Here is a 13,252-nt window from a genome sequence, read left to right on the forward strand (position 1 = left end):
TGTGTGTGTGTGTGTGTGTCTAGCATTGCTTGACAAACGATGCTAGTGTGTTTACGTCCCCGCCACTTAGCGGTACGGCAAAAGAGACTGATAGAATAAGTACTAGGCTTACAAAGAATAAGTCCCGGGGTCGATTTGCTCGACTAAAGGCGGTGCTCCAGCATGGCAGCAGTCAAATGACTGAAACAAGTAAAAGAGTAAAAAAAGTATATACGTTTGTGTCTCAAGTTTTTATTTATATTTATATCGTTCTTCACTTTTGTTGTTGATTAGCTCTAAGCAAGCATTAAATGTACAGGAAGCTGAAGGATGGCATTACTGCTAGAACGACCTATCATATTTTAGACACTGTAACAAAAACTAGGTTCGTCGATACTTCTTTTTTTAAGACAGAGGCGTATTATTTGATAACGATTTGGCTGTAATTTTTAGACGATTGAGTTTCCACATCGAGATTCGCGAGCCATCTTGTGAAAAACCTTTTCCCTGTCTCTACTCAGTTTAGACCAGCCAAGTTAATAGTTAATTAAGAGAATGTAATTTTTATTTATTAATTTGTTTCTAGTTTCTAAAACTTCTAAAATGAATGTGCGTGTGGGCGCGCGCTGTGCGTGTATGCGTTTGTGTGTGTGCGTGTTTTGTGTGTGTGTGTTTTGTGTGTTTGTGTTTTGTGTGTGTGTTTTGTGTGTGTGTATGTGTATGTGTGAGCGCATGCGTGTGCTATGTGTGTGTGCGCTCTGTGTGTATGTGTGTGTTTTTGTGTGTGTGTTTTGTGTATGTGTGTTTGTGTTATGTATGTGCGTGTTTTGTGTGTGTTTGTGTTTTTTGTGCGTGTTGTGTGTGTGTGTGTTTTGTGTGTATGTGTGTGTGTGTGTGTGTTTTGTGTGTGTGTGTCTTGTGTGTATGTGTGTGTGTGTGTGATTTGTGTGTGTGTGTGTGTGTGGGTGTGTGTGTGAAGACATACTTTTCAGCACTTTTTAGCGACCGACTACTTGTTTAAATCATTGTCTTCATTGTTGCTTGACGTGTTTGGTCTTAAATAGGCAGAAAAAGAAATTTATGGTCGAGCGGAAAGACAGTCTAGTTTAATTGTCTGCACACAAGTTTAGATGTTATGAAAAGATCCAGTCCTACAGTTGGTAATATCCCAGACATCTTAGCAATAAAAACAACAATCACCACAACTACAACCACAACAGAAGCAAAAATAACAATAATAAATCTGAAAGTAATTAAGATCTCTCACACAGTGAGTTTATTTCCTTGACTTGGTTTCCCTAACTGCTTTGGCGTCAATTGTTTTCTCAGGAATTATGTAATAAACATTCGTTGTTACGTTTATTTATTTTTCTCGGCGAGAAGATGTGTATTCCTCTCAACCGCAAAATTGGGTTTGTTGTTGTATAGCTCTATATAATCTCTGATCGAGCTGACCTATGAACAAAACCACTCCATCCATGACCATATTTCAGACATGTTGCTCAGCACATTTTCCATTGCGTTTCTTTTTTTTTTCTCTTCTCAAGACAGTAGAGATTTGGTAGATGTTTTTCCAAGCAATACAACTGCACATAAGATTGCTTGTTTGCATTTAAAATTTGCGGTCGTCTTCAGCGATATTAATTGGAGCAATTAAAATTTGTAATGTTCATATTTTCTTTTGAAATGTTTTCTTGTTGAAAGACGGTCCTACATTTATAGAAATGATGAAAAGGAGCTTGTTGTCTTCAAGTATTAATAAAGATATCAGTGAAACACTTCTCACTAGGAATCGAGACTAAAACACGAATGTATTCCCCATAATTCAGTGGTTATTTGATCTGCTAGAAATGACAGTCAAATCTTCTTCAAATTATACCCTGTCGTGAAGTTAAATAATATAATCCTAGATACACAATACTCGAAAAATGCGGGGTGGACACGGAAAGAATGCTATTAAAAATAAGGTATGCTCTATGAGTAAAAGAATTTTAAATAGAACATTTTTTGTCAACAATCGAAGCTGTAACTAAACGTTTGACAGAAACCGGTAGCTAAATGTGTCAAGTTAAAAGAGAAGATTTACTATTCTACAATGAAAAGTACTCTTTAGAGTTGAACATCAACCGTTATATCAATATCATCAACCTCAGTAAGCCAGGAAATGACGTCAGCAATAATTTTTTCGCCTGGCTAACATTGAAAAAAAATCCAGATTTATAGACGAAGTGAAACGAATTTCTGAGAAATCCATACCTTTCTCAATAATATTACAGTTATCTTAGTTGAACTGAAATGCTTACATTTGGAAATCAAAGCAATGTCGCGGAAATGGTTCTTCCGGAAGTTTATCTTTAGTGTACAACTTAATCTTTAGTGTTATGAAAGCTAACACCGTGACTTGAACTTCTAAGTTTAAAGTTATTTAAATGAGTTTTCTAAAACTCACTTAATTTCCAAAGAATTTATTTGCACCCCACCGCCGTCTTATGTCAGGCATCTACAATCGTTCTAAAACTAATGTGGCTATTGTCAGTGATCAATTACAATTTCTTATTTGAAAGACATTTAATTAATAAAACGTTAAAAGTGTGCATCATTAAACCGGAAATAATTTTCAATCACTTATATTAGGGAAGTTGTTTAGATAAACTCACTGATGCAAATAATAATGAACTTTATTTAAAACCAACCTCTCTCTCCCTCTCCTTTTCAGTTACACTCTTGTCAAGCTGTATATCATTACGACGATTTAATACGATAAAACAGAAACAACAAAAACGCTTCACTATGCAACACATTTTCCGAAATGAAATCCGCACTACTACTTATTCATATCACGACTACGTCACTTATCACCGCTGCAGATATGCCAACACTCACCATTATCACTACCATCACTATTATTGAAGTGACGAAGAAATTTCTACGAGGCTGCTTGATATAAGTAGCAGTCAAAATCTTCCTGAAATCAGGTCGTGTCGAGGCGAAAGGAAGACAAACTGAATAATATCATTCAAGGTACACTATGTCTCCATAAATGTTGGAATGGGTGACGACTAGGATGTCATTGATTATACGTACGCTCAAAGAGTGGTAAACTGGCACAACACTACAAAGACATCTTCCCAATACTCCAATAAAAATAAAATTGAAAAACGACCATCGTCAAAGTCGTCACAATAATCTATAATAATCATGGCTGGTACAAGGCGGCGAACTGTCAGAATCAGCACGCCGGACAATATGCTTGGCGGCGTTTATTCCGTCTTTACGTTCTGAGTTCAAATTCCGCAGAGGGCGATTTTGCCTTGAATCGACTTACCCGCTCCCCCGAACTTGCTGGCCCTGTGCCAAAATTTGAAACCATTATTCATGGCTTGCAAACAAAATGATACCATCACTCTCTTTCATTTCCCCCACCATCAAATGAAGAGCCAAGACTCGAAGCTTTAGATTATTCGCTCTTCAAAGCAAAACTGAGCCTATCAAACTCATCAATGAATCCTTTTATGATTCAACAATTGATGACGCGGGCATTCACCAGTTTATCAGGATTCCAGGTTTTACTGCACCGCAGTTTATAAACAACTCCACTTCAAGCAAAAGAACGACCAATTTTATGACCGTTATCGACATTACCTTCACTACAAATATACTGAAACTATTGCAAATAACTACAAAGCGTCATCACCACAACCTTTTTCCAGCACCGTCGGTTTATAGTGGATACGTTTTGTTAGAAATTTAGAACAGCGATTTCAGCCTGACGTCCGCGAACCCTAGGAATGCTATGTAAAATGTACAACGTCTCAGTTACCATGTAATTATTCAATTATATATAATTTTTCATTTGTGAGAAGAAACTAGGAAAACAAGTTTGTTGTGGAGTTGATAAAATACATTTATTGAGTTGACAGACCTTTCTAAAGTTTAGGTTGTATATCTAAATAAAAGGCATTCTTGGTAGAGAACCGGTTGAGTACCAAAGCTTGTCGCTAATGTCTAAATATTAAGTTATATCCCAGCATTATTTATTCATACATTACATATATATTTCATGTATATTTATATATATTTGTATGTATGTATGAATGTATCTGTGTGTGTGCGTATGTGTGTGTTTAAAGCGAACAGGCAATGAGACACTAGAGCGCTTTGTTGTATTTGTTTTGTCTCTCTGCAGTCCGAATTCAAATACATATATCTTTAATAACTAATAAAACAAACAGTCAAAAGCACAAGTATTTTAATTAATCTACCCACCGCGGAAATAGACAGCTTTTCTGAGTATTGCATGTTTTCCGTTGGGGAAAGAAATCAGATACGTCTTCTCTGAGGAATGATCAACAATCTGCGAATCAGATCAGTCTGGAATTTTCCCTTTCTGCTGCATAGAAAGACTGAGTTTACATCTTTATAATTGCTTATCACAACTAAGGCTTTTAAATATGTAAATATATTTCAGTTCTTGTGATTTATGCTGAGTTGTTCATAAAATGTACATTGTTCAATCAATGACAAGCCATCAAAAGAAAAAAATATTTAACTGAAGCTATCCATTATATATTTGTTACTTAGCTATATATAGCATGCGAAAAATCTATGCTTTCGGGCGGGGAAAGAAATCTAGTGTTTCCTCTAGTAACCAGTCAACACACTGCGAAACTGGCCCATCAGGAGTCTCAACCCCATATTTTTCAGCACATCCATAGTACAAAACAATTACGTATATATATATATATACACACACACACACAAACAGAACGGTTCATAGAAAGATTTTCTAAAAGATTTGTTTCATTTCAGACAAATATTCAGAACTATTTTTTATCAAATAAGATTATTTACGTTTCAATGCAAGAATGTGTGTGTGTGTGTGTGTGTGTGTGTGTGTGTGTGTGTGTGTGTGTGTGTGTGTGTGCGTGCGTGCGTGCGTGCGCACATGCATGTGTGTGTAAATGTGTGGAGGCAGTGCTTAAGAATATGTGTGTTTGCGCGTATGTCTGTGTAATGTGTGTCCTTTTTCTATAAATATGCTTGTATATATGTGTACTGACGCATTCATGGCCCAGTAGACAAGAAATTCTCTTGTCAAACAGTATCAGATTGGGTCTGAGGATTATTTTAAGCTTGTCTGTGAAACATTCAAGAATTTACATTAGAATTCAACGTGTTGGTAGTTCCATTGATCGAAAAACTGCAATACTCTTCGTCGAAACAGACAAAGAGCCATTTACTTTAAATTTCACGAACGTTTGTGTATATATTGCATGTGTTTGGAGAAAGGGATTTATGTATGCATAATTGTGTTTGATTGTGTGTATATATGTGAAACTATCTATTTGTATGTATGTATGTATGTATGTATGTATGTATGTATGTATGTATGTGTGTGTATGTATGTATACATACACGTATTATCTATTTATTAGTATAAATATTATTATTTTTTTGTTTTTCAGAGCTCTCAGCTATGGTGGAGCAGGAAATCCTTATTCTCTTACGTCAAGTTATCCAACATTTTGTGGTGGATGTTATTACAAACCATCAGCAGCAATTGAACCAGCACCCACATTCCCTCCACCGTTTCGACTTGTTTAGGATGTTAGTCGACGACGAAGAGTGACGAAAAGTGAAAGACAATGTCGTGTCATTACAAGACGATAAGAAGAAATATTTCCACGTCAGTGAAGCGGAATAGATGGTTTAATGGAATGATGAAGTTTCGAAACTTGGTACAACGAAATTAGAAGCGGAACGTCAAACAGAAATGAAGGGATCTGAAACTTTGACTTAATTTGCTACCAGATCAGATTAACAAAAATTACTACTATAATAATAATAATAATAATAATAATAATAATAATAATAATAATAATAATAATAACAACAACAGCAACAACAACAACAACAACAACAACAACAACAACAACAACAACAACAACAACAACAACAACAATAATAATAATAATAATAGTAATAATAATAATAATAATAATGCAATTATTAATGTTGTTCAGTACCTTGCTACTTGTCCTTGTTGATTCTTGTTGTACGCATACTGATAAATTGATTATCTCTGCAGCAACAAAGTTCTCATAAGAAATTGGATTACATTTCAAACAGCTAAACCTGAAACAGCAGTAAAGGCGGAACTACTGACGTCACATAAGTCAGATTTGACTTGCTAGTAACAGTAGATAAATCTCTCTCAAATCATACCTAACCGTCTTAAAAGTTGAAGAGCAGTCATGTGGTCCTGGAAATCAATAAGATTATGTGGTTCTGGAAATCAATAAGGCACAACAGGTGCAGCGGGGTTGCCTTTGATCATAGGTCTGGGTCTGCAGGGTCAGAGCTGGCCTGTGATTAAACAACAATAACCATAAAGGTGTTTCTTTACACAAATCTTGGGCAACCTCCTACCCACGTGACCCAGATGGTAGTCTAACGAAATAATTTTAATTTTTTTTTTTAGTAGTGCAACCTGCTTGATGAAGAGTCATACTTCATGCGGCCCGCTTCTCGAAAAAGATTGTCCATGCCTGCTATACATGGTCAATACCTCCACTAAATGAATCTCTCACATAAACAAACTAACAGACTGGTTTAGTTTAACAAATCTTGTTCGAATACGACATTAGAAGCATCAACATTCCTGATTGAGGAACAGGCAATTGTCATGTGAGGAATAACTACAATTCCTGCAATATGTATGGAAAGTGTCGCCTCTGTGCAGCATTTTCTGGGACAATACACTGTATTTTATCAGGGTGTTCCATAGTAAATCCGACAAAATATACTTGAAGACACAATAACATACCAAACTTAGCATATATTTGCTTGACCATCCAATTTCATTTCTGAGAAAAAGCTCTCTGGTATTCATATGAAGTTTCACATGTCTTTAAAAATGATGATGTGATAACACAAGGCAAGCTTAACCTAAAGAGAGACCGTCATGCAACCCATAATATAATGAACATCGTTTTCTTTGGAAAAATGAGAACAGTGAACTAACTATGGACATAGCAATACCAAAGGACAGCAATGTTGGGTCGGAAAGAGTTGAGAAGCTGAGAAATGACACTGTCTAATCTGCTGAATTTAAAGTATGGTGTTTGGATGATGTGTCTATTATTCCATCTGGAATTGTTGTAATCGGACGGATACACAATATTTTCTCTAAGTACATCGTATATTGGGACAGGCATTAGAATATTCCAGAAAGTGATGATGCTAAGAGCTGTAAATGTTGGTAGGAACTTCTCAAACAATGTTTTTTAACACTTAACATTTTTGTCACTGTTTACCAAGATGTACCTTGATTATTTTAGCAGATAGGAAAATCTTGATGCATTTCCTAAACCAATAATAATAATAATAATAATAATAATAATAATAATAATAATAATAATAATCCCTAAAGACTTGAATAGACGGATAGAGGAAATAGGCATAAAACCTAATTTAGTACTGTGTAGTTCCAGAAAACAGTATTATTAGGGACAGCTAGGATACTTAGGAAGGTACTTGGCATCTAAGATTACTTGCTCCGATATTAGGAATCTTTTTTCCAACAGTCTAATCTGTTGTGCATATATGAAATGATAATAATAACATTAATATTAATAAATCGATCCCAGTAAGTGCAACTGACATATGATTATTACACACAAAATATTGCTTGAATAATACACAATACGAACGAATATAAAGAACAAATGAACTCTCGAGACAATAAATAACTAAACCATATCCATTAATAAATCAAACAGCATGAAAAGCACGACCGGTTCGTCAGAATGAATAAGGAATTTCGTAACATGAGTTTAGTGCGAGCTCGATATGGAAATATGTAGTGATTCGGAAACAGTGTCTTCTCAAAGGATTAACTCCGAAAAGGTTAACTACGAGCGTGGAAAATTCGAAAAAGGGGGAAAACAATTAGAAGGGAGCATTCAGCCAATGAACACTACATCGAAGTGTTAAATATCTGCTGTACATCACTATTATATCCAATACATACAAGCACTGTAAATAAAAGTATGAGTTGTGGACAATAAAAACTGAAGAAGCGAGGAAAATTATAAATGCGTAAACACTTGAGAATGTACGGAGATTTTTAATAAAAAAATAAGATCCCCAAAATTGTGTTGTACATACTCTACACAACAAACAGATGAAACACTTAAAACAAATGTCATAACTAAGCCAATTTGACGTGGTACACACACGTAATTCTAAATGGTCAAAACACAATGCTGCACATACATCTCAGGAACACGGAAGTGCAGCTGATAGTGCAGCAGAAACTCACATAAAACTACTGGAATCAAAACAAAAACAACAGCAACGTCAACAACAGCAACAACAGCAACAACAACAACAACAACAACAGCAACAACAACAACAGCAACAGCAACAATAATAATAATAATACTTCTGCGACGTAATTTCATCTCGCATAATATTGCATATTCAGGATGAAAAAAGAAGTAAAACTCGAACGATTCATCCATCTTTGTAATAACTAATAACAGACGTCAGAGGATCGAGACTGCTTTCCTTTTCATTCCCTGCTTTCTATTCCTCTCCCTCTGCCCCTCCTCCTTCTTTTCTGTCTGTCTGTCTCTCTCACCCACTCCCACACACCCTGCTCCCCGCTATGTCTTCAACTTCTTTTAGACGTCAGTTGATCGTTGACTCATTCTATTCACTATATTACATACATGCACGCAGATTCGTAGATGCATACATATATGTGTGTGTGTGCATACACACACGCTTGCACACACACACACACACACACGCACACTCATATGTAAGGATTAAATATAATAAATCTCTTTCTACCTCACAACAAATATATATAAAGTTATGAAGAAACCTCCGTTGTTCAGAAACTGCGCGAGACAATCATTGAGCGCAGGAGACGACATCAGTGTTGTGAAGGTGCTGGATTGAAGACCTACACTGCATCTCACCAACTAGAACTCATTGGTCAAGGTAGACTAGAGCAAAACGTCGAGGTGGTTACGGCCGTAAAGCCTTTGTTCATAAGTCAGTTTGGTCATGCTAGAGCCAGGGACGAAGGCTACCACCACCACTACTACAACTCAGAACTGTATTGTGCTGTATTGATTTCTATTGACATTAGTATACTATATCAAATCTGTACACATGTTATTTTGTTGTGTGTGTTTGTATGAATATAAATGTATGTGTAAATGCATATATTTACATATACGTTTTACGTTTTATTTGTGTGTATATGTGTAGCTATATGTATATGTACATTTATATATATATATATATATATATATATATATATATATAGACATATACAATGATAAGTGCTCACATATTTGTGCATTTGTGCGTGTGTTTGTGTATATGTATGTGAGAGTAATGTTTATGTCTATGTATACATAGATATATGAATATATGAATGTAAATACACACACATACGCATTAACATGGACATGTGTGCACATACACATGCGTATACACTTATACACATGCATTCACACATACATGCACATTCAGCATTAATACGTACATAATGTAAACATATACATACATATATACTACATACACATGTACGTACGTACATACATACACACATTCAAATATACATACATACATACATACATACATACATACATAATACATGTTTGCATTCACACATCCATATATGCATGCATGCATACATGCATATTTATATGCTTACATATATAAATGCATATCTATGCATGCACTTGTATATCCATGCATGTATGTATACATAAATTTCATATATACATGCATACATACGTACGTACATACATACATACATACATACATACATACACAATACGTATATACATATTCGCATACATACACTTACATACGGATACGCATTACAAAGATATGCATCAAGGTATTTGTGTGTTTGCCAAATGAAGCTGAATGTTATGTATTTTAGTGATATTGGTTAAATAGTGACTAAAACTTTTGTTGTATTTTAACATTAAACATCCACAACAACAAATATGGCGTCACTGTTTTATTTCCCTTGTCACTTTCCATTGTCTTCTTTGTTTATAGCTATAAGAATCACTTTCTGCCTTCCATTCATCCGGAGACCATACGGTGAGTACCGATCATAAATTGGGTGAGTTTAAATTAACCATAATGTCATTCAAAATAAACGGTTTTCCGTCAAATTGAGATAACAGTAACTAGGGATGGGTGTAAATAAATAAACTCTCTTGCAACCGGAACTACGAGGCGGTTTCAATCTCCGATTGAAACTGTTTCACATGAGGGTAAACTATAATCACTATTTTTCAGTTTAGCCAGTCGTTGTAGGAAATATCGCCACCATGGGTATCTTTAACGGAATCCATTCTATTGCAAGGATTTGTGCTGCCTCTGGATACCATCTTTTTTTTTAGTACCAGTGGTGGAGGCCCTAAACCAGTTATAGATGCAGTTCCTAGGGGAAACTGAAACCACCACTATGGTACAATTTCTAGATAGAAATGTGGCCCCAGAAACTTCTCGTGATTGACAACTAACAAAATTTTAAAAAGCGTAAAAGAAATTTCGGATGTTTCAGTTTTTCGCACTGATCTTGCTGATTGAACGACCATATTTACAGGGGTTAACTAACTCTGAGTAGACACCATTACTTACCGAACGTCAATTGGAATAGAAAAGGGAAATAAATTTCCAATGAGTAAACGACAAAGCAGTGCTGTATTTCGTTTGTATTTAGGGATGAAGTAAACTCTAGAATCGGAAGGATCCGGTGTGGATTGGCAACAATTAATACGAATGAAACATGGTAATTAGAAACATGTAGCTGATGTACGGAATAGAAATTTTGTAAAGTTTTGAGCTTTGATCCTTTATTGAGAAAGAGAAATAAAGGAATATTTCAGTTTTAGGTAAATATTTATAAACCTCTATAACATATTACAGGTATTTTTTTACAAACTCCAATGCATTTAACTTAAAAACTCGATGTAGGTTTGCCATCTTTACTACGCTTCAAGTTCGGAAGACAGGGTAAGTCGAGTACATCGACCCCAGTGCGTAACAGGTACTCATTTTATCTACCCCGAAAGGATGACAGGCAAAGTCGACGTCGGCGGAATTTGGACTCAGAACGTAAAGTCGAGCAAAGTGCCGCTATGCATTTTGCCCGGCATGCTTAGGATAAGAAACAATATTGATCATTGGTTGTTCATCAACATAAACCAAAATGTTGTATTCCATGACAATTCACTGGCCACGTGAATAGCGCTCATTGACCCATGTGGCCCGTTGAAATTTGATTCTCACAAAATGAAATCGAGATAAACCACGATAGACGGATAGACTTTTTTTTTTAGTTTTGTTTATCTAGTAAGTAATTTTTCCAAAAAGTCTCCAAATGTTTAACTTCAGAATTCATGGAAAGTTGTCGCAAGAAACTTTAAAGACTGATTTTAAAGTATCTGTTTATCTAAAATATCTGTTAGCAAAGACTGTCATCATCATCTTTATCGCCATTATTGTTAACATTATCGCCATCATCCTCATCCTCATCGTCGTCGTCGTCGTCGTCATCATCTTCATCTTCGTCATTGTGATTTCATGAGAAACGATAGGGATTAAATATACCAGCACCGGTTGTTAAGCGGTGTTGGGGAAACAAAGAGAAGCACACACACACATATATATTCACTATGTGTGTGTGTCTTTGTGTCTCTGTTTGTCCTCCCATCACCACCTGACAACCGGTGTTGGGGTGTTTATGTTACGTTTCCGTAACTTAACGGTTCGGCAAAAAAAGACTAATAGAATAGGTACTAGGCTTTTAAAAAATAAGCCCTGGGGTCGATTTATTCGACTAAAAAGTCTTCAAGGCAGTGCTCCAGCATGGCCGCAGTCAAGGAAGATTGTTCATATCCTTCTAAGTGTGCATATGCCTGAATGTGTGCAAGTTTGTATACGTACACTTTTATATCTCATAACCATTTTTTATAACATCGTTCTTGTATACACCAGTAGATGTTGCTGTATACTAGTTATTGTCACCTCTATAAAGTACTAGATGGTCGAAAGGAAAGAGAGAAAGAGAAAGTGGGGAGGAGAAGGAGAAAAAGGAGGAAACTGACATAGACAAGCCACGTAGTTCATATGAATGGTGGAAGTATTCCAAAGCTTCTGCTCTCAGGAGGATTATGTTCTGGGAAAAGTTCTCCATAGGAACAGAAGTTAGACGGACTGCCTTAAATTGGCTCTGAAGAGTAATGTTCATGTAGAAAGTAAAGCGGTGAGCTGGCAAAATCGCTAGCATGCTGGGCAAAATGCTTAGCGGCATTTCGCCCGTCTTTACGTTCTGAGTTCAAATTCCGCCGAGATCAACTTTACCTTTCATCCTTTTGAGATCTATAAAATAAGTATCAGTTGAGCACTGGATTCGATGTAATCAATTGACCCTGCCTCCTCAAATTACTGGCCTTGTGCCAAAATTTGAAACCAATATTCATGTGGAAAGTAATATATTTATTGTTTTCTATAAGTCATAAATGGGTGATATACCTTATTTTCCGGTATACAAGCCGGATTTTCCAGACCAAAATTTACAGCCAAAAAAGTTAAGTCGACTTATACACCAAAACGTCTTTGGAGGATCAAAAATTCCGTTTGAAATTCAGCAAGATTTGGAAAGATAGTGTAAATGTTTGAACGTCTACATGTTTACACTATATGCTATGTCGATTAGTATGCCGGAAAATACGGTGCACTGAATGCGGTCATACATTTTGAAGGGAATCGCGTCAATCATGTAAAATAAAAACAAGTTGCAAGAAAAGAAAACTACAGATAACAATATTTTTTTGCAATACTCGACTTGTGAAGAAGTTTGTTTATTTTAGAGTGGTTTACTTTGATATTCTAGGGTATATGAATCAAAAGAAGTTAATAAATCTTTGCAACTTGAAAGAATATATATCGGCAGATCCTGTGATCAATGTTGCTTTTCTATTGGTGAACTGAAAAGTTCAAGTTTGTACAAAATGTCATGATTCTGCATTGGATTGTAGTTATGGTAAAAGCTGCTGATGATCAGCTTAGCTAAAATGTCATTAACAACAATGGTTATACTCATTATCGAGCAGACTTCAAACATGCATTTATACGGACATATACTTACATATATTTGCATATACATGTGTGTGTGTGTGTGTGTGTGTGTGTGTGTGTGTGTGTGTGTGTGTGTGTGTGTGTGTGT

At 35.7% G+C, this 13,252-nt stretch overlaps 1 protein-coding gene across 1 annotated transcript in view; it reads left to right on the top strand.

The window, feature by feature from the left end:
* Positions 1–9,193, top strand: part of LOC128249705 (homeobox protein rough-like) — a 157,948-nt gene extending 148,755 nt beyond the window's left edge. Inside the window, exon 3 of the mRNA XM_052974109.1 lies at positions 5,445–9,193. Coding sequence (XP_052830069.1) covers positions 5,445–5,583 — 139 coding nt within the window. The 3' untranslated portion in view covers positions 5,584–9,193. The remainder of the gene's footprint in view (positions 1–5,444) is intronic.
* The last annotated feature ends 4,059 nt before the right edge of the window (positions 9,194–13,252 follow it).

The sequence above is a fragment of the Octopus bimaculoides genome, chromosome 17 (genome assembly GCF_001194135.2).
Source record: "Octopus bimaculoides isolate UCB-OBI-ISO-001 chromosome 17, ASM119413v2, whole genome shotgun sequence".
Classification (NCBI taxonomy): Eukaryota; Metazoa; Mollusca; class Cephalopoda; order Octopoda; family Octopodidae; genus Octopus; species Octopus bimaculoides.